Here is a 21,812-nt window from a genome sequence, read left to right on the forward strand (position 1 = left end):
TATATAACTAAGAAGTTTATATATATATATATATATATAAAGCTGGTTTTCATTATTTTCTAAAAGACAAATTATTTGTTTTGCCATGATTCAGTACTAGGTTGGCCAAGTACCTGGAAAAAGAGTCACACTGGATAAATTAGATACAAAAGAGCTTCTAGATGCTCCAACTAGGAGCTTTAAGTTTGCAACCTTCAAGGAAAACTTAGTATCACAGTCCACCATAACTATTAATTATGCCATAGCACTTCTCATTCCCCTGCAGTTACAACAGACATTGTATTAGTCTCCCAGCTGTGAACTGCATTACTGGTTGCTTTTTGGCCATGGCAATCTTCAGCAGCTTGCACGGTTTTCACCTAGAAGTGTGATAACTGTGCAGTGCTGCACGCATGAAAAATTCAGAGTCAACACTGATCTTTTGGCACAAGAAGTTTGAGAGAGAGTTTCGCTCACTTAACATGCATCATGCATGAGATATCTCTCCCAGGACAACTGCATTTCAGGCATGGGTGGAAGTGTTTTCAGGAAGGTATTCAAGGGGACACCAAGGGTTTGTTTCTACAGGGACTATTAAGTGTGGAACACTTGCTCAAGGAGGGAGATCAGCTAAGAGAAATGGACCACAGAACAGGTGTCACTGGGATAGACTGGACATGTTTGCACGCAGCTGCAAAACAACTCACACCTTTCTACAGCACGCTGTTAAACATCCCTATCCTTCTCCCATCCCTTAGGGCCCGTGGCGCTGCAAGTGCACCTTGTGCTGACCTGACCAAGTATGAACCCCAGCCTTAGAGTCCTCATCTCTGCCTGCTGGAGACACAGCAGAGGGGCTGAGTTTCTGTGGAGCTGAGGACATCTGCTCTGTACAGGCAGGACTGAGAACCTTATCTGGCTTCACATGTGCTGTCGATTACATCTCACAAAACCCTCACTTCGGGTACAACTGTTCTGATAGAGCTGAACCAGCTGTCTTCAGCTTCAAGGTCTCACACTAATGATTCCTGATTTTAGTCCACCAGTTCAAAAAGGCCCTTCAGATTTAAGTTACCAGGTTTTCATCATTGGATTCAAATGATACATAAAATTAAACCCATCCTCCTCTTCTAATACAGCGCATAGCCTACGCTTTTATCTGGATCAGGGAGAATTAAAAAAAATTCCTCTATGTGAAACCAACGCATCGGCACTTTGTGTGCCTGAACGCTGGATTCACTTGAGGGATTTCAAGGTCTTGCTTTGACTTAGTTATCTGATTTGTTATCTTAGCATTGGCAAGGTTAATTTAGAAGATACTGGAGTAAATCTGTTAACACATGGAGCAAGAGAATGTGTTGCAAACCCATTTGTTTTCCTGTACTTTTATTTCAAAAACATTTCTTGTTTCCTACCCTGCATAAATAAATAGGATGAGCTTGGGTTTAGGCTGATTAAGCCTCAAAACTAAGTCTTAAAAATAAATAAAACACTACTGTTTAACTGCATTGATATTTAGATGTCAAAAGTCCAAACATTTAGTTTAAAGTTTTCAGGCATAGTCTTTAACAAAACCAAATCTGTTTGCTGTAAAAGTCTTGTGCTGCAACTAAGCAAGAATTTTGGACTTAAGAAATTAACACCTCATAGATAAGAATAACAGGAAGGAAGGAACTGAACAAACAAGGGTAGAAGGATAAAGTGTAAAGCTAGAAACCTAAATTTATCAATTGGCTTATTCAACATTACAAGCTAAATTTTGGCATTAATGGTAGATGTCAATCTGTAGAGGAGGTGATATATGCTTGCTTAAATACTTACACTTTCGTATCAACAGGATGCAGATACACACCATATGTAGCTTACTAAGCAGTCATGTTACTCATCACACAAGCAGAAGAGAAAACATTATTTAAGTGCTAAATTAGGTAATGCGAGAACTAGAAAGCATTTGGCCAATATGTATCCATAGTAACAGGACTTCTGAACTCAAGATAACAGTGCTGCCCCAAATAATACTCTCTGAAGTAACCGAAGACTCCACTCCTAAAGAGTCATACCAAGCTTCCAGCTCCTCTGCTATTTCCACTATAGTCACATTTCTGAAAGTCAAACAATCCCAAGTTATGATGAAAATTAACTGTTTCTGTGAAACATTCTTATATCTCCTAAATGTCTGCCAGAACTTTGGAAACACCCCTACCATCAGAGTCATGCCTTACCATGCACATCTACAGGAAGGTGTCCTTCATGCTCAGAAACACGAGGCTTTGGTTGCTAACACAAGAAACAGAAAACCACCAACACTGGAAATACGTATTATATCTGCTTATACCTATACTGCAGGCCACTCTAGTGTATCTCTCTTCAAGCAAAGTCATCACTGATATCAACCAAAATAGGGTATGGATTTCAAGATTCGGTCTACAACTCCTATATTTTATATGTAATAAAATAAGGGAATTATCTCTGCTGCCACTTGTAGCAATTTGTTTGGTTGGGTTTTCCCCCCTCCATTCAGCACTTATCTACACTTAACTTACAGTAAAAGAAATGGAGGGGGGGGAAATTATGTTGCTCTGCAGAGGCAGGGCTGCTTCCCTGTCTCTGTCTCATGAGGTTTTGCAGATACCTGTTTATGACTAAAGATACAGCCTTCCCACAGACACACACTGCTATTCTGCTTTCCAAGACTCCTCTCCCTCAAAGAGCTACAGAAACTAATCATCTCTTTCTTTTTCTGCTATGCAGACTTCTGAAACAAATCAACAGATTGCTTCAAAGCTCTGAACAAGTTCAACGCCTAAGTTCCACAGGTTCTCATCATAGCCTACTGCAGGAAACCCCAAAAGCTTTGTTTTGCAGGGTTTATTTCCAAACCCCTGCAGGTGTGTTGCGACGGAGGGAAGACACAGTCACTCAATATGAGCGATCAGCAGACTTCGTTTATTGTACCTTACAGTCACCTTTTATGCCTTGTTATAATTAGCTCATACATATTACAAAAGTTAAGCTCATTATTGGTTAGTTGCCTAAACACCAAGCCCGCCCCTAGTTTCTCTTCTGTAGTTTTCTGTTCCCACCTGCAACATTCTTTTCCCACCGAAATCTTCCTGTTATTGTGTAACAAGGACAGCCAAAGACAGTGTATTTTGCTTTACTTCAGATAAGCTGAGAGCGATGTGCATTTTTGTCCAGCCAGCTGGACTATGTCTATGAGACCTTTTTTCAGCTAGCAAGTTATCCACAGAGGTGAGTCCCCCAAACCACCCCACCACCCCACACAGGCACATGCACAAAATCGCCCAGCACCAAGTGCTGAATAGCATTTGGAGTTGTAACATGATGTCATTACTAATTAGGGCTTCATGGGAACCACAAATTGAGGTCAGATTTTCCTGGTTTTAAAGATCATTCAGGAGGAAAACCCCTTGAACATAAGCATTTCTGTCAAGCATAATGAAAGAGGACAGCTTTTTTTGGCTTCTTCATCATGTAATGAAGAGATTTTCCCCTGCTGTTAAAAAGAGTGGGTTTAACTGCTTCTTCGTGGGGAATATCATGCCGCACATATAACTGGCAATAATAGCAGATTAGGGAAAGGACTAATTTAGGAAAGAACATCTAACAGTCAGATCTACTACACGCAGAATACTCTCCTAAGGAAAGGGACGCAAGAAGCCCTGCTCACGTCTTTCCAACCTTTGCAGAGGAAAGCATGGGATGATCAAAGCTGGAAAGAACCTACAGTAATTATGTGAAAGACTCCAATGACCTAACTCTCTAAGTCTTTTTGCATCCCACAGGTCAATGCTTGAATATCTGGGCATAGGCCTTCACAGCATTATCTTCTGCTAACGCCCAGTCAGCCACAGGAGAGATGCATGACTGGAAGTTGCTTCAATCAAGGCAAGAGCTGATAAAGATGTGGATGTACTTACCAGGGTGCCACCCAGGCAATGTGGAGATGGGATTGAGGAGAGAAAGGATGGACTTGTAGTCACAGGAAAAAGGAAATGCAGGTCTAGGACAGCTCCAGGGTTGCAGAAACGGAAGAAAATAGAGAATTATAAGAGCAAAGATTGAGAAATGGGGCAGAATATGTACATATCCAAGCAGCAAGTGTTATACAACGTGACACTAAAAACAACACACATTAAAATTGAAGAAAAAGAGGGAAAAAAAAAAAAAAAAAAGAGGTGCAGTGAAAGGAGCCATAGGCTGAGACTGAGATTTCTAAGTACCATGGGAAAGTACATTGTGTGATTTTCTGAGCACAGCATTTTGCACACAGAGGCTATAACAGAAGCCGCCAAGCTGCACCATAATGCAGGAGACACAAGAGCTGGCAGTTTCCTAACTGCCAAGTCAGAAAATTGGCATGTTTGACTGTCCTAAAGCCAGGGGAGATTTCTTCAGGAACGCAAATGGAATAACAAATACAAGAAGACATTTCAGAAAGTCCTTAGCAAGTTCACAGAAGTGCTGCTGATATCCAAACAGCCATCACTTATTCAATAACTCCTGAGAAGAGCAGCAATGGCCCTGTCTGACCAACACTGGGAAGGTAGCATTTAGGGTCAGGATACACAAACATTACCAGTGACAGACACTCATCATGTACTCTGCTTTTCCATGGATGTTGACCTTAAAACGCCACACTGCTTAAAGCATGGAGATGACAACGTGGGAGTATGTAGCAGCAGCCTGTGGAGAGAAGAAAATGCACCTGCAGAGGCACACAGCAAAGCTGTGCTCTTCAACACAGAAGCAGATGTAGCAGCACAGAAGCTGGTAAGCTAGCTCATCTCTGAGCAAGTTGGAATGCATTTGCACTCCTTACATCTTGTAACACTTTTAGCAATAAAGAATGACACGAGTCAGTAACACCAAAGAGTCGAACTCAGTCATTGGGGGCTACTATTTTCTGTTGGCGCTCTGACAAAAATGAAGGGACAAAACATGCACAAAATGATGATACTACTGCTCAAACACTAAGCAGTCTAGCCCGTTTTACTTCTGCTTTACCTATTTTTCTTAGTGAAGCATTCAGCTGAGACAAGCTACTAATTTTACAGACAAATAAGTATCATAAGTATAATTTAGTTAACCAGCTGGATTATTTGTCTTTATTTTCTGTGGTGAAACTATTCTACTATTGCAAACCTCATCTACTTCAAAAAGCTCTGCATCAGATCCCCTTTTCTCTGATATTGGTCATAGAAGTCATTTGATGCAACTGCTGTAATAAGCCACTATTATGCAATCTTCACACAATTAATGGTTGCAATTAATGCAACCAATGACTGCCAAAATAGCAATCACTAACTTAGCAAGGTTGTTTCTTTTGCAAGTATCTACCTTTTTTACTTTGAGACTGAACAAACTTTACCTAATGCTACAGAAGTTTGGGATGATTTGAAATAATTAATAGAAAAACATAATTATAATCAGCCAGGTAGACACTGTGCTTCTGGATTCATCCTTATATTCACCTTTTCTTTCACCCAAATTATTCTGCAACGTCTGATAAACAAAGTGTATTAACTGTTCATATATGAATGAGAGGTTGCTTCTGAAATCCTATATACTCATTAGAAAGTGCAGAGAGGCTTAACAGTTTGTACATTTACTAGTTAGTATAGATATGCTTCTGTAATATATTACAAATTATGTTTATAATATAATCATGTTTTGTAACAAATTTCCTAGCTCCCCTCTGTTAAATCATTAGCTTTCAGTGTAAGTCAGTCTTTCCTGAAGCAAATCTTTGTTCTGTTGCCTGCATAGCTCAAGAATTTTGTAACTCCTGCATTTGATAATTTTAACTTAATGAATGACTGACATTTTTATTCTAAATCGTATAATCAATAAAGTAGTTTACTGTGAAAATAGTGATATATTTCATTTTATGTGGTAAGAAACTTCTACTGGCTTTCACCACCGAGTCTGTGAAAAGGTACACTAGAAGGCATAGCAAGAGCTTTTGGATGAGAAAATACAGAACAGTTACCGAGAGTGTTTGTTGCAATCACAAGATGTGTGATTAAATTCCAGCATGATCTCATGACGAAAGGAAAGGCTTTTAAAACAACTACTGTCACATACAAATCAGAGCCTAAAAGGGAAATTACTAGGAAAAAGCATCTAAAATAATCACCTTCTAGGTGAAACCCTAACTCTCTTAAAGCCAGAGGAGAAACTCCCATTTACTTGAGCAGATAGGTGGTTTCATACGGTTGGAGGAGACAACCTGGGAAAGCTTAAGCCCTTCAAAATAGAGTAACATTAAATACCACTATACATTTTACAGTAATAACACGTGCCCGTGATACAGGACTATTGATGTTTGTGTAAGGCTTCCAAAGTCTTGGATGGCATCTGCTACAGGAAGTCAAAGAAAAATTAACTGGGTTTTTCATTCAAAACAAACAACAGGAATCTCAATGGAAATAAAAATACTTTTCTCCTACCTTTTCTGAGAGCTGCCTGATTCAGAGTCCTTCTGATGCAGCCACCAGCTCAAAGGTAATTCGAGCAAGCTGAAAGGTCACCAAATCCTCTCCTCTTCCCACTCCAGCTGCAAACTAGCAGTAGTCCCTGTGCTGAATTTAAGGCCTCATGAACCAGATGAAAGGAACCAACACAGGCCTCAGGGTGTTTCCTTCCCACAAACCACCTAAGGAGCACGCTGGGTTTGGGAGCGATTCCCCTACTCAGTATCAGTCTTGCATACCAGCAGGAAGATTAATTTCCTATTTGTTTTATGCTCTGCTTCTAGGCAAAAGCCAGAAAACCCTTCCAGCCTTGTAAATCTAGTTTCAAACATCCCAGAATTATCACTGAGACCCAGATACTGACAAGTACATTTGTAGTATTAATGATGTGAAATTCAGGTGCAGTAACATAACAAGTAAAAATAAAACACCTTTTGAAACCAGCAGTAGTTGAACACAACACCGCACTTATCCAGCACAATACTTGAGAAAAACCCTCAAGAACTTCAAAGAAAGCAAATTATGTGTTGTAAGTATTGTTATAAGATTATTTTAACCACATGGATTAGTGAGCCAGGTTTTAGCTAGAAATTGTCTCAGATTCTGACTAGTTGCTTCGCTTTATTGCAACCAGAAGCCATGGTGAAGGAGCTGAAGGCAGCAGCAGCTGATGCATCGTTAGCTCTTGCCAAGCTGTCACTGCAACAGGGGAGTGAAGTCAAATGCAGCAACTGCACTGAACACTGCAAACACTGCTAACTCGCGCTGAGGCTCCATGCTTTTTCACCTAGTTTCTATTTATTAAAGCTATAAGCACCAAACACTCTGTCCTGGGCAACCCTGTTACAAAAAGGGAAAGGTAGTGCTGCAAGGCAGCAGGCATAGCCCCAGGGCCATCAGTGGGAAAGTGCTGTGTACACAGGTGATGCTATTGAGCAAGGGAAGGATTCAGCCCTGGCTGAAGAAACAGTTCTCCTTCCCACACTCACTGCTTCCTCACTCACCTGGAGCATCCAATAAACACAGAGATAAAGGGGAAGTGGAACAAGGTATTGTAGAAACAAAGGCATGCTCTAACATCCAAATCCACTTTGATCACATCCAGCTCCCTACTTTGTTTGCTCTGCTGATATTCTACAGATTGCTTTTACCAGCCTGAAAGCTGAAAAAATAGCAAGTTATAGACAGTAACATCAGGGAACAAAGCTTGACATTCTCTCCCTGCAAACAGCAGAAACCTAATTCCAAGCTGTCAACACACCACACCACCAGGAAACACAAACAGCCTGAATTTTGAACTGGATACTCACAGAAGGGTTGCAGCCCACAGGCTGTGCAAGCTGAGCCCTTGCTGCTGCAGTTTCCCTCCATAGACAGACCCTCTTGCAGCTTAAGAGCAGCCTTTCAGCTTCTCAGAGTACGAAGGGAGCGCAGAAAGGTGGGAAACAAGGCCAGTGACAAGCATCTCAACCTCTCCATGGCTCATGACACCCATCTAAAGCAAGGAAAAGGGAAAATGGCTATACCTCTATGTCAGTTTAAGGGTCTGTCTAACAGGTGTTAGTGGTTTCAGCTTGGCACATCACAGGACAAACACCTTCGGGGTAGCTAACACCCAAGTTGGCAGGGCAGCCAGAAACCAAACAGGCTGTGGAGAATGAACCACTTCATCAGCACCAAGAATGGTCTCTTTCCACTGATCACCATCACCTGCACCAGGCAACCTAGGTGGGCAAGTTACTGTGGAAGCTGTTGTTGCTGTCTGCAGCACGGATAATAAAATTTAAGTGCATTAGCCTGCCAATCTAGCCATTTCCAGATGACATGTATGTACTTCAGGACCAGCACAATACACCTGGCACAGACAGCAAGCAGCATGGCAAACAGAGGGAATCCACCTTCTCGCATGACTTTTTGGATGTAGCTGACAAGCTGATACAAAGGGAAAATTTAATCAAAACGATTAATTCAACATCAAAAACTTAATGGATGTTCTCCCTGAGATCAAGACCTAGATGTTTTAAACACTGCCTAAGTGAAGTCCCAGTCAACAGAACAGGACAGATTCTCTCACCCGACAACAGGGCAGCTAAGAGCAACAGAAGCAGAATTTCCCAGATATATTTTTTTTACTGTTCAGGGTTATGGTTGTTCAATTTTGTCTGTAAAACGGTGTAACTTATCCAAAATTCATGAGTTTAAAAGAAATACAAAACGCTGATACAAATTTAGGCACAGTCCTAGGTGACATACAATGAAACTCTTTACAAAATAAAACTAGAACCTGTAAGAGCAAGGGCAGGTACGCTTTTCTAGACAGGGGCCCACAAGGCGATGCGAGGCCTCTGCACCCCATTCCCCCCGCGGGGCTCCCTCCCTGTCCTCCACACAGACTTCCCAACACGGGATCCCCCAAAATCGGATCCTGCGTGTCTGTGGCAGCTGCCAGCTCCCTCTGGCGAGCCAGGCCTGCCGCCAGCACCGGGACACGCAGCGCAGCCCGCTGCAGCGCCCGCCTCCCCGCCGCTCCCCGCCGCTCCCCGCCCGCAGCGGCGCGGCCAACGGGGCTCCCGCCGTTCCCGCCCCCAGCAGCCCCGCCGGCCCGAGGCGCATGCGCGGGGCGCCACCGCGCAGCGACAAAATGGCGGCGTCCGCGCTGGGCTGGGCGCTGCGGGCCGCTCGGCAGGTCAGCGCGGCTCCCTCCCGCCCCTGTTCCCCTCAGGGCCCGGCCAAGGCGCTGTGGGAGCGGGTAGGGCCCGGCGGGGCTTGTTAGACTGCGGGCGGCGGCGGCTGGCCGCGGCCTGGGCCCCGCGGCAGCGCAGACTGGGCCTGAGCCGCTGGGGTGTAATGGGGGCGGGGGTGTCACCAGTGTGTCCCCTGTCGCACGTTGCTCGCAGCCGTGCGGGAGCTGAACTGCATCGCACAGAACCTTCAGGGGAAGCAGCTGCTTTGCAAGAATGTAATTTGAAAAAGTCTGACAGGAGAGGGAAAAAAAAAAAAAAAGATACACTTTAGGAAATAACTCATACTTGACCTGGGCAAACGGTATGTGCAACAGGTGGGTGTTATAAATTTAGGTTTTTTTTAATTAGGTTCTTCCCTTGCCTCGCACGTGGCAAGTGCGGAGCTACTACGTGGACTGGAGGATGCTGCGGGACGTCAAGAGAAGGAAGCTGGCGTACGAGTACGCGGACGAGCGGCTGCGGATCAACGCCATCCGGAAGAACACCATCCTGCCCAAGGAGCTGCAGGTAGCGGTGGCCGTGCCCCGGCCAGGGCAGCGCATGGGCCCGCACCGGCCTCACTGCCGTCGTGTGCCCTGGGCTGCAGGGGCCGCCATACGGAGCCGAGCAGCTGTGCCAGGTCATGAATGATGGCGTTTCCCTAACGCATAAGCACGTACATTGCACGGTTACCACTGGCACCCAGGTGCCTTCAGAGCCTCTGCCTTTTGGGGGTGTTTAGAACAGTGTATCCACCTGACTAGAGCTTGTGTATGTTGGGTTGTGGGGGTTTTTTAAACCAGTGCTTCTCCTGTAAGCAGTATATGTAACGCTACATATGGTGAATCTCATTTTTTTTTTTTTCCTGTTACAGCTGTTACTAACATACATTCGGAAATCTGTTTTCTTTATTTCTGATACTATGGGATGTTACATATTTTGTAGTTTCCTAAGTAAACTTTACTTTTTTTTTTGTACTTAAAAACCTGGAAGCCTGATCCAGCCAAAACCAATTTGTTCAAAAGAAATACTTAATTTTACTCCTTCCCTGAGCTTCAAGCATGTAAAAAGATGCATCAAATGTGGCAGTTAGATCTGTTCTTAAAAAAGCAGTTATTTGATGGCCTGCTCCCAGTCTTCCTTACTAAGCATTAAAAACATTTGCAAGTATCAGAAATATTTCTCTGTGATGTTGATCTGGCCACGCCCAGTTGTGGCAAGATCTTTTCACATTTAAACATCCTGATAAAGTGTATGAATCTACGTTCTATATTAACTGTAATTAATTGTATTAATTACAAGTCTAGTCTGTTGGGTGTCCTTAGAGAGCAACAGCAAAACATGACCTTCTCCTCCTCCTCTCCCTCCCCCCCCCCCCCCCCCCCCCCCCCAAAAAACCAACCCAACCCACCACACCAAACAAAAACCACAAAACCAAAAAAACAAACACAAAAATGGCAGCTGGCTTTGCTTTTAGTATTCCTCAGCTGCTTTTGTAATCTTTTGAAGTCACTAAGTCATAGGAGCAGTTAAAATGAAGAAAAAGACTCTAGGAAAGTAACTTTTTTTTTTCTCCTCTACAAAATGTTATTTGGCTCTGAATTTAATGTCTTAAAAAGTTAAAGAGTTTTTGAAAGCATAGGCTACTTTCTGAATAAAATCCTAGGAATTAAATGGGTCAAAAAAAATACTGTTTGGCTGTACTAGACAGTGTATAGGTAGAGCTATATACACTTGTACAAAACCAGTAACTGAAATACGCTCTGAAGACAGAAAGTCCTACTGACCTTCCTGTTAGTGAAGTCGAAAGTCATATTCCTGCTTTCTTGATGATGTCTTTCACTGAAGGCGAGCATCACTTTAGAAGACAGCCTTACACTATTACTGTTTACGTAGGCCGGCCTCAGTCTTTCCTTATACCTGCAAATGACTTCCTACCATGACTGAACACGGGATTCATCGAGCCCTTGTGTCTTTCAGAAAATAGCACATTAGGAACGCTGCAGTTAGGGATGCTTCCCTAGCCTCAAGCAGCTTCCTTTTGGCTGCGTTTCGTTGTTGGGCTCGCTTGTTCTGACATTTCAGTTGCTGCTACCTGGTGCTTCCTGAAAACTGTTAAGCTGTCTTGTACACAGAAGGACCTTTCTTAAGGCTTTTTATTAGAACAGAGATGCTTTGACTTGTTCTCCTCTGGCTGTAATGCCTTCTGAATTAGGCTATGTGATATCCCATTTACTGACATCAAACCACATTACCGGCGAAGGCAGTTGATAAGGGACAATATATTTACATTCAGCTTATCTTAAAGGACTAGCCCACCCTGCAACAAGAAAGCCAAGTGGATTTTGTCTAACTGTAACTACTGGTTTGAGGTGGTTCAGTCTGTAGTAAGGTTAAATTTTGGACCTCTTAAAGAGCTAGCCCACCCTGCAACAAGGACAAACTATCATTACTGGCATGAGGTTGTTTAGTCTGTGTAATAAGGTTAACTCGGGGGTCTCGGTGTGGATCATTTTACGTTCACTGTTAGGATGCCTAGAAAGGGTCAAGTGAGGAAGATGGGCCATAAGCCGCCTCAGAATCCTGGGGAACAGGATAAACATTGTGCTGTGGTCTTCTCTTTTAGGAAGTGGCTGATAAAGAAATTGCTAACTTGCCCCGGGACAGCTGCCCTGTGAGGATCCAAAACAGGTGTGTCCTGACATCCCGCCCTCGGGGGGTGAAGCGTCGTTGGAGGCTCAGCAGAATCGTTTTCCGCCATTTTGCTGACCATGCTCAGATGTCGGGGATACAGAGGGCTATGTGGTAGATCACTGCATGGATGTACATTCAGGCAGAAAACACAGAATACACTCCGTTGGTGTATTTGAGTAATTAAAGCAAGACTGACCTGTCTACGAGTCCAGCATCAATATCAAACTAATAAAAGGAACAATGACAAGCCATGCTGATTCATTAAACTCACTGGAGTGCAAGTGGCATCAGCTGACAAAAGCAGCATAACTGTACTAAACTGGTCTGTATGAGAGGCAGTTTTATTTTGAGAAAAAGAAGTCACTACCTGATGGCTGGAGAAATAAACAGGTTTGTGATATGGGCAACATTAGAAATAAAGACATACTGCACAAGGCTCATTTAAATGGCTCATTTAAACAGGTTTTTTTGCTACCGTACGGTAAGTTCACCATGGTAATTTGGGTAAAAGCATAAATGAAACTGTACAACAGGGTAAAGGGGTATTCTGCCACAAACAGGCGTGAGCACAAACTGAAAATATAACATGGCCTCAAGTTTAGATTCTGTCACTTTGCAAACTTAGTACACATGTATTAACAAGCAGACAAAGTGGATAAAAGGACCTATTAGAAACTACAGTGTGCTACTATTTGTCTACTGTTTGTAGTACAGCACTTGGTCCAATGCTTTAATAACAAAGTAGCAAGTAAGTCCTAGTCCAGACCATAAGAGAATAATGGCTTCCTTAATTTGTACAGTAACATCAAACACATCTGTCCTTGGGAGACACATGAGAAGGAAGCAGGAAAGAGTAACAAGAAGCTTGCTGCTAAGCTCATGTTTGCCCTGTACTCTTCTTCAAAGCAGGGTAATAAAGGGGTAATGGCTACTTTGCCCCCCTCCCCCACCTCAGAGACACCCCAAGGAGGTCACAGCATAGGCACTAAAGAGCTGTTTTCATTTTCAAAATTCATACCAGGTTAAACAGCCAGTAATTAACTTCTGAGAATAATTAAATTTTAATACCATAGAATTAACATCATACTGTTTCTGCTCAACTATCAAGTGCTTGAATAGTGGTTCTACTTTCTTCAGCATTTCTCCCTTTGTGACATGCTTTACAGTTCAACATACTTTCCCACATCTAACCAAAAAACCACAGCCCGTGTAGTGAGCATGACATTAGCCCCAGCAACCAGCCGGTACAGCTCTCCCTTGCAGCAGAGGCCCTGACCCATCCTAGTTCAGGGTTCCTTTTCCTTTACATTCTGTTCTCTGTTTCACAGCACTCTCCACTCATCTGAGATGCTTTTTCAAGGAGGGGTAAGGATATACCTATCCTCCACTCTTCAGGAAATGGTGAAGCACTTGACTGAAGGAAATGCTTTATAAGCTATATTTTATTTAAATATTTTCTCCAACCTGAAATGGAAAATGACTGTCTTGGAAGCCTGGAAGAAGGTTGTGTAAACAATGATCTTTGCAGCACAGCGTGTCTCACATGGAAGATCAGTGTTAAGGCGGCCCTTAGAGTACTTTCAAATATCCATTGGTATGTCCCCTTTGGATTGCTTTTCTCTGCTTTCAACCCAGGCCTTGTTGATGGTGCGCTTCATTTCATCATCCCCTTCTGCATACATCTTTTTTAAAAGGTTCATAAGCCCTTCACTAGGATCTGAGGTGTCGTAGGCAGCCTTCCTGCAAAACGGATACATAGGAGAAAAGAGAGTATATTCAACAATTCTGTGAAAAAAAGACTTTTTTTTTTTTTTTTTTTTGAAACGTCCTGGTTAACAGTGAGGATTCTGCTTTGGCAAAGGCTTCAGACCCTGGCAGTCTCACTCAGCTTCCAAGGAGCGAGAAGTAAGTGCAAGTTGAACAGTACACCCAGAGCTGCCCCCCACTAAAGATGATGGGAAGCATTCTGCAGTAAACATGACCCAGGAAGCACCACCCAAAGTTAATTTTAGAATGCAGAAGTGGAATATAGCAGTCACAGAAAGTGCCAGTATCTGTCCATGATGTTATGTGACAAGTGAATAAAAATAGAAAAAGAACCACACTGAGCTCTTCGAAGTGACCACATTCACAACTCAAAAGGTATTTTTCTGCTTCCCATTCTTCTGATTATTTCCAGAGGTTAATCGAGTCAGTTTTAGCACCTTGCCTTTCAAAGCAATTTTCTTAACAGCTGACAATCGGTGCCACCCAGACGGTAAGCACCTGGGTACGACATGCCCCATATTACCAGACTATACATAATGTCCTCTCTGGCAAAATTGCCTCTCTCTAGCCTGTTTTCTAAAACCCCCTAGGTAGTTACTAATGCAGCTGCAAGCTATCTGCAAAACAGGTAGACTGAAGTAGATTAGGAGAGAGAACAAGTTCCCCAAGCTCGGGGCTAAGCACCAGCCTCACAGACACAAGCACTCAGAAGCTGAGGTACGTTTCCCAATTTACTCGTTTGCCATACTGTAAATCCTCAACACTGAGTAAGGCAGCAATACTGATCACAGCAGGCTGGGCAGCATGCAGGGCTTCTCTGCAGAAGATACAGGTTTCACAAAATGACCCGGTCCCTCCAGCAACCTGCATGAGTAGTCAAGTCACCTTCTCTTAATCTCCAGTCATCTCATTTGAGAGGGGAAGGTAGTTCTGCTCTAAATGCAGGTATGGTTAGTTAAGACTAATAAGTTTTAGCAAACCACCCTATAAAACACAATATGAATAGTTGTTGGCAGGTGTAACTTTTGAGAGGGTGAGTTTTTCCATGCTTCAACGTGAGCTTATGCATTCTGGATAAACACATGTGTACAGTAAAATAAAATTATTACAAGATATACTACTTTTATATATATTTAATCTCTTGTCCCCAGGTGTTTCCTGCTGTAATTCACCACCCTTATATATCCAGTGTCTAAGCTGCTTGCAGGATTGCTGCCAAGCTCTTGAAGTGATACAAATTAGCTTGAGACCTTATATAATGATCTAGGTAAACAAAGACCTGTGTTGCCAAAAGGACCCTGGGATTTTTGCACAGGCGCTTCACACACAGGTGACTACAACATTTATTTTACCAGCACAGCTGCAGGGAATGTATTTCTTTTAATAAAGTCAACTTCACTAGAGACATTCTTGCAAGGAGTGCAGCCATCAAAATATAAATATATAAATGAATCTTTAACTGGCTGATTACCTTTAGCACTCTCACTACAGGTCTCATCTATCCTTTTTCCTACGATGCAGCCTCGATCACAGCAATAACACACCAGAACAGTGGCAAACAGCTACTCAAAGTGTTATCTCCTCCATTGCCAGTCCTACTAGTACCAAAAAAAATCTCAACCTAATGATTCTCAAACATCTTAAGGGCTTGTCCCCCACAAGAGTGACTCTCACAGTTTGACCGTGCAGTCAGTATCGTACAGACCGGCTCTCCTGGCAGTCCTAAAGCAGTCTGTAGGACAAGAAATGGAATACAAGATGAAGGGTTGAAGAGACACTTACTCTTTCTCTTTGCTTTCTTTCTCCACTTGAGTGAGACATTCCCATTTTTCCTCCCGCTTCTTCCTACACATCACAAGGACCATGTCTGTCTTTATCTGTATGGTGAACAGCAAGGTGTGAATTTAGAATGCTTCATAAAGGGATGCCAGTCACAGCCACAATAAGGAACGTTAGCTTTGAACATAGACCTGCTCCTTTACTCACAAATTCCCCAAAACATTTATCCTCTTGATCAGTATGTAGCACACAATTTATAGTACGTACACAGCTTCAGGATACAAAGTATCAACCTCATTGTGGACAATTTAGGTGGCATAATTAATATAATACCAGTACAGAACTGTAGTACCAATACAGAAGAACTTATGGGGCTGCAGAAACGCCATTTAGTGATTCTCAGGATGCTAGAAGTACCCAGGACTGTCTGGTGAAGGGTGGCTATACTTACTGGACTTCTCCAAGAACACAAAGGTAGAGGCTCTTGCAATTTATTTCTTCAAGAATAAGAAACTAGTTTTAGGGCATTGCTAAATCTTTCAAGCTCCAAGCAAAGCCTGTTTAATTGCAACGCTGACCTAAATTTTGCAAAAAAACTCCTGTGCGCCACGGCACACAAGAGTCTGCTGGAGCTTTAGCTTAGCCAGTACGTGACCACTGCTCACTTTTACACCATGTTAAAAATTACCAGAGCATCACCCTCATTTACTTCAGTTGTTCTAATTTTACACTGGCCTAGTTTTAAGGCAACTTCAAATTGAACCATCATGTCTTCACATCTGATGTCACTAAGCACAGCACACAAAGCACAGAACGCACACAAGGTATTTTGACACATCCCTAAGCCCAGAAAGGTGCTATGAGTAGCAGAGTAGTGACACTATCAGCAGTAAAATGTTACTAGTGTTCAATTCTGGAGCAACAAACCCTTACAAAGGCAAAAGCACGTTTCAGACTACTTTGGGTATTAAGCCTATTTAAGCTTCCCAAGATTCCAGACTGCTAAGGCTCTTGGAGGTTAAAATTGCAAAGAACTTCTCAGAGGTATTTAAAAGCACAAGGATGCAAATAGATGCTTTGTGGAATTTTCTGCTTATTGATTTCCGAAATCCGGTTGGCGAGCTGTTAAAAAAAACATATGATATCCAGACATGATCTTTTGAAACAGGAGCCCGTGGATTCCAGAGGATAATTCCACAGTTATGACTGTTACCAATTAGTAAGAATCAAATTCACAGTGAAGAGACTTTACAGACAGAAGGGAGGGACTGAAGGTTAGTACCCAGTTTCCTAACTAGTCAGGCAAAGAACACTGTACTTTGTGAGGGACTGAAACACCTCTAACAAGACAGTGCACGGACCTTTCTAGAGCTGCCTTCCACAGAGATGGGTTTCAGGAGGTTGTTGAAGGTCATGGTGTAGTTCTTCCCATTCAGATTCTTCACTAGCAGATCAAATGACCTGGAATCAGAAAGTGGAGGGAGGTCATATTTCAATCACTGTAAGACTGTTGTACTTTGCCGCTGAAAACAGTGTTTGAAAGCCCTTTATATAGCATATTTCTTGGGAAAGCTTGTCAACAGGCTTGAATTACTTCCTTCCCAAGGCTCTCAAATCTTCAGTCGGATTTAATACTGAGGATTTCAAAGGACCTATCCAGACTTCAGAACAAGTCAAGAACTTTAGGGTTCTTTCTACCTACACTGGTCTTGAAAAGGTAGATTTACTTCACATACACTTCAGTTCTATCACCATCAAAACCTTGGACTAAGACTACATATCCTGTCAAGCACGAGGTACCACAAGCATCTGTAAAATGAAAATACCCTGATGCCCTCTTTAGTGGGCTACACTTAATGTGCAAAGTGCTACTGAAAGCTAATACTCCTCAAGTTTAAAAAAAGAAAAAAGGGGGTGGGGAGTAATGGCTGATCCAGAACAGAACTCAACACATCCCTGCATTTCAAACAGTCATCTTCACCCATGTTCTCCCCCTGTGCTGTGGTGGAACAAGGTAAACTCACCTCTCTGTGAAATTCACCTGCACATTCTCAGCTGGAAGCTTCTGGACTCCACTTAAAGAGATGTAAATCTTAATAAACTTATCTGACTGATCCCAACCTGCAAGTAAAAACAAAAACAAGAAAAAAAAAAAAGAGAGAGTTCCAATTTTCCTCCATAAGCTTCATGCATTCCATTCCAACTCCCTCTGCAAAGTTCCCTAGCAATGACGAGGATCTCTCTGCCTTATTGAAACAACCAATCTTCAGAGGGATAAGGGAAAAACAAGAATTATTCAGGCATAACTGGAGAGCAAAAGGAGGTCATCACATGTGGCCCTGTTCCCCAATTCCTGCAAATTCTGAGAAAACACACACATAACCAGCTTCAGGTAAAAGGAGAGCAACACCTTCTGTGCAGGGGGAGTCAGAGGTAGCTGTCTGCTTCTGCTGCAGTTTCCTTGACCCACTTTTTCTCCTGCTCCCTGCACAATGAGTATCTTAAGCAATTCCCTCTCCTTTCACCTACATGGCGAGCAGAGAAGCCAAAGCTCACTTTCACTCCTGCTAAGCACCAGGCAATGGAAAAATACTAGCTGGTCTACCAGGATCATTGGTGCATCCCACCAGTACTATCACACAAACGGAATTAGCACACACCATGGCTGGGGCAGCACAGCAGGCACTGTGAAAGTTGGGTCTCCAGTATGAAATAACCATGTAACAAGGCTTTTCTATAATGCTACGTGTCAACTGTAAATCATACTAGAGCCGCCCTGCCTTCTCTTCAGACAGAGGCTCCAGTAAGCGTTCAGAAAAACAGTCCTACCATAGTTGTTTATTTTCACCGTGTACCCCCCCAGCGACGACTTGTCTTCCTCTACCACATCTTTTGGCTTCGGAGGGGGCTGATTCTTGATTTCTAGCTCTAGCTTGTGTTTCTCCGTCATCAGGACATCACGAAGCCGCTTCCTCGTGGCTTTGGTGAGCAATTCTTTAACCTCTTCCAAATCTTTTTGTAACTGGTTCAGGAATAAAAAGATCACACGCATGTCCCTGACACAGCTCTCTCCAACCAAGACCCACAGCCGAGCTCTCGCACGTTCAGCCTCCCCAGGTGCAGCGGTTCCAGGTCACCGCCAGCACCATCGCTTCCCGCCGCGCCCCGCCCCGCAGCCGCGGCCGCCCGCCCGCCGCGCAGCCCCGGCCCCGTGCGCTCGCCCCTCCACCAGCCCGTGCTGCGCCAGCCCCAAACCCAAGAGCAACCGGGAGGGGGCCGAGCGCAGGACGGCGCCCCCCGCCCCGGGCTGACAGCGCCCCGCGGGCCCCCCCGGCCCCCCCGCCCCCCGGGCACACAGGCACAGCCGCGGGGCTCACCTCTTCGCGCGCTGCGGCCATGGCGCGTGCGGCGGCTCCCACGGCCCCTCTGGAACCTTCCGGCCTCCCGCCCCGCCCCGCTCACCCGCTGCGCCGGCGCGCGCGCCGAGGAAGTGACGCGCTGGGGTTGCTGCCGCCGCCAGGCGCGCGCGGCGCGAGCTTCGCCCGTTCCGCCGGGTGAGCGGAACTGCTCCTCCCGCCCCCGGCCCCGCCTCACCCGCCGTGTTGCCATGGCGACACGCAGCCGCGCGGCCAGGCCGAGGGGTGGGGCCACGGCCCTTCCCGCCTCCCGGGCGGCTGAGGCGGGCGGGCGGCTGAGGCGGGCGGGCGGCTGAGGCGGGCGGGCGGCTGAGGCGGGCGGGCGGCTGAGGCGGGCGGGCGGCTGAGGCGGGCGGGCGGCTGAGGCGGGCGGGCGGCTGAGGCGGGCGGGCGGCTGAGGCGGGCGGGCTCCAGTGCGACCGCGATCGTAACTCTTCTAGAGCAGATTTGTCGTGCCCCTCCCGAGTACTGTCACCTCGGTTGCAGCTGCCCGAGACAAAAACTGTAGCGAGGTGTTTCTCCGCCGTTACCGCGTCAGCGTACTCAACAGCAACGAAAGAGCTTCTGTATCCTCAAGTCCTAGTCGGGCATTAAAATTTCCCAGAGGAAACAAAAAATTAAAAAAACAATCTTTCAGTAAGCAGGTAAATGGAAGAGTCAGCGTTTGCCTCTCTTTAACAATGGAGCCCGAGGCAGGACGCAGCCCCTCAGCGTTTACAAAATAGGTTTCTCTAAAAGAGGATGCCAGTTATAACATCTATTTTACCAAACCAAGGAATACCAGCTCCTTTGCTGATTTGTGGGATTAGGGTTTTTTTTCTGTTCCTCTTCTAAAGGGAACATCAAGGAATTAATTAATCTGTAAAGAGGTGGCTTTTTTTATAGAGGTGTGGAGGGAAGAACAGACTGGATGAAGGTAAATACACAGAAAAGCTGAAGCCAAGGCTTTATGTTCAAGTCTGCATTCCACAAAACAGTTTTAATACGTTGTACTGAACTGTTCTATTATAACCCTCTGGTCCAGTGCTTCAAGATCTGCAACTGAGAAAGGGTCAGGAAAGATCTACATAACTAACTATGAGGTTCTGGTTTAATTTTCATAGGAATGAGCTTCAGCCTGTCTGCCTTCAGGAACAGCATTTGAAGCTGGGCTTGTTGATTTTTATCTGCAAAATACAATATGGTCAACTGGAATGTCCTTCAGTGTGATGGTTATTTAATAGGTTACGGGCAGTCGCTTATTCAGGAATTGCTTCCTTATGATCTTTTTGGTGAGCAACCACTGAGACAAGAAAAAACTGTGCTTTTTTTCTTAGCTACTAATCTTTACTTTCTTCACTCCCAGTTGCAGTCTTATATTAGGAAGCACTCACAGTTTTAGAATTTAAATTGGTATTGCTTTATAGTTTTAATTTCTGGCTAAAGAAGAAAATGCTTTCACTGCTATATAAATGCACGTATATATGTACAATATAAATGCAAGTATACTATATGTAAGTGACCCTGTAATTTGCCTTTTTTTCCTGGGATTTTTTTAAAACCACCATTTATTTTGTTTCCTTAAATCAGGAGCATTTTGGTGCCCGTGGCACTTCCACTTCAGTGGCAGCTCCTGTGTGGAAGAGTTTCCACTCCTGTAATGTAAAAACAAGTTCCACACAGCTCTCCTTTGCATACAACTGCAGTAGCGCCTGGATGCTGCATCCTCCTCTGGCTGGAGACACAAGAGCCTGACAAAGCCAAGTTTATTCTGTGCATCCCTTTCCATCCCAAGTGGCAGGCCTTCTCTGGGGGCGAGGGGAGAGGGGGGGTTGGGGGTGAGAATCAGAACAGTTCCTGCATCAGGAGGGGGAAAAGGCGCTAGGTTGGAGTTAGCAGGAGTACTGAAACTCAGCAGGAAGATGCTGGTCTAGTCTAGCAGCCAAAGTGCAGTACAGAGTGCTCCTCAGTGCCCATCAGCTGGGGGTCGGGGGGAAGGGAAGGAAGCATCTGAGAGGGCTTTGAAAGGATGTGCTCTCTTTATCTAGCACCATTCCTTCTGCTTCTGTCTGCAGGCATAGATAGCAACTGATGACAAACAGTCTTTGAATAGTGATGTGGAGGTAAATCAATACAAATCGTTAGGTCTGGAAATTTAATCTTCAGCTTTTCTACTGCTTTGCCTTCATATCTTCTGCTGAAGTGCTGTGCGCTTTTCCAGTTATCTGGGAATAATGGCTGTTCATCTCAATTAAAAAAAAATCCTAGAGCAAATGCTGACACGGAAAAATGGTTTTATAAAGCATTTGAATACTTTTGACTGCTGTAAATTCTGCTCTGTCCTATTCTTGCTCTGTTATGAGTTTTCAGTCTCTTGCTGTTTCCTTCTGCTCCCTGTCTTCCTTCAGGCACGCTGCCTCATGGCTTACCTGCTTATTTCTCTTGTGTACTCCAGGGAAGCATGAAGTCCTTAACAACTCCTGTTGCCTCATTGCTCTATATGAACAACCTTTAAGAAAAGCATATTTACCAGTATATTCTCAGTGCTGGAAACCTCAGATTAGCATTTGGAACAGAGGACCGGGGTGACCTGTTAGCTCTCTAACACAGCATCTGTCAGAGCCGTGCAGAACAGGTTATCCCTTGTGAACCATCAAGTACATTTATCCTAACAAACGGGCTGGAGTTAGCTATGTAGCACACACACGTTTTGGACAGCTGGTTTGCCAAGTCACTGTGTCCTAGTGCAATAGTGCCGCCTGAAAATAACCAGCTGAGTGACCTGTATTGGCAGGCCTGACACAGCAGCTGCTTATTGTTGCAAACAGATTTAAGCTGTTTCTTAAGTAAATGGCTTATGAAAATAAGCACCTTATTCCCATTTTGTTTGCATTTCCATTTATTTTACAAGGTATCGTTCACACAATGATAACAAGGTACCGATCCAAACAATTCTGTAACAATTAAAAAAGTAAACA

General features: G+C 44.2%; 2 protein-coding genes and 1 long non-coding RNA gene across 4 annotated transcripts; 1 reads left to right on the forward strand and 2 right to left on the reverse strand.

Moving 5' to 3' along the window:
• Positions 1–6: 6 nt before the first annotated feature.
• On the reverse strand, positions 7–8,892 carry LOC130156626 (uncharacterized). Its single transcript, XR_008824534.1, has 3 exons — positions 7,787–8,892; positions 6,453–6,579; positions 7–4,686 (listed from the first exon to the last, which is right to left on the reverse strand). It is a non-coding gene; the product is annotated as an uncharacterized LOC130156626 (long non-coding RNA).
• Positions 8,893–9,078: 186 nt separating this feature from the next.
• Positions 9,079–12,142, forward strand: MRPS14 (mitochondrial ribosomal protein S14). Of its 2 annotated transcripts, none has more exons than XM_056356170.1 (3): positions 9,079–9,162; positions 9,569–9,727; positions 11,826–12,142. In XM_056356170.1, exons 1-3 carry the CDS (start codon positions 9,088–9,090, stop codon positions 12,006–12,008), a joined length of 417 nt encoding a protein of 138 aa, XP_056212145.1. In that variant the 5' UTR covers positions 9,079–9,087; the 3' UTR covers positions 12,009–12,142. The 2 variants fall into 2 exon arrangements, with proteins under 2 accessions (XP_056212145.1, XP_056212144.1); XM_056356169.1 differs by having other exon boundaries at positions 9,097–9,225.
• A 188-nt stretch (positions 12,143–12,330) lies between these two features.
• On the reverse strand, positions 12,331–18,970 carry CACYBP (calcyclin binding protein). The gene is made up of 6 exons (XM_056356168.1): positions 18,817–18,970; positions 18,269–18,461; positions 17,464–17,560; positions 16,801–16,900; positions 15,443–15,537; positions 12,331–13,633 (listed from the first exon to the last, which is right to left on the reverse strand). The coding sequence occupies exons 1-6, from the start codon at positions 18,835–18,837 to the stop codon at positions 13,474–13,476; spliced, it is 666 nt and encodes a 221-aa protein (XP_056212143.1). The 5' UTR covers positions 18,838–18,970; the 3' UTR covers positions 12,331–13,473.
• Positions 18,971–21,812: the final 2,842 nt, after the last annotated feature.

This window comes from Falco biarmicus, chromosome 11, assembly GCF_023638135.1.
Source record: "Falco biarmicus isolate bFalBia1 chromosome 11, bFalBia1.pri, whole genome shotgun sequence".
NCBI classification, from domain to species: Eukaryota; Metazoa; Chordata; class Aves; order Falconiformes; family Falconidae; genus Falco; species Falco biarmicus.

What these genes read in the sequence shown, in the direction of transcription:
- CACYBP (XM_056356168.1), bottom strand. Translation starts at nt 18,837, where the DNA reads ATGGCCGCAGCGCGCGAAGAG. An exon ending in TGGCCGCAGCGCGCGAAGAG is followed by an intron (nt 18,462 to 18,816) that starts GTGAGCCCCGCG and finishes TTCCTGAACCAG; the next exon opens with TTACAAAAAGATTTGGAAGA. An exon ending in GGTGAAAATAAACAACTATG is followed by an intron (nt 17,561 to 18,268) that starts GTAGGACTGTTT and finishes TTTTACTTGCAG; the next exon opens with GTTGGGATCAGTCAGATAAG.
- MRPS14 (XM_056356169.1), top strand. Translation starts at nt 9,118, where the DNA reads ATGGCGGCGTCCGCGCTGGGCTGGGCGCTGCGGGCCGCTCGGCAGGTC. An exon ending in CCAAGGCGCTGTGGGAGCGG is followed by an intron (nt 9,226 to 9,568) that starts GTAGGGCCCGGC and finishes TTTTTTAATTAG; the next exon opens with GTTCTTCCCTTGCCTCGCAC. An exon ending in TCCTGCCCAAGGAGCTGCAG is followed by an intron (nt 9,728 to 11,825) that starts GTAGCGGTGGCC and finishes CTTCTCTTTTAG; the next exon opens with GAAGTGGCTGATAAAGAAAT.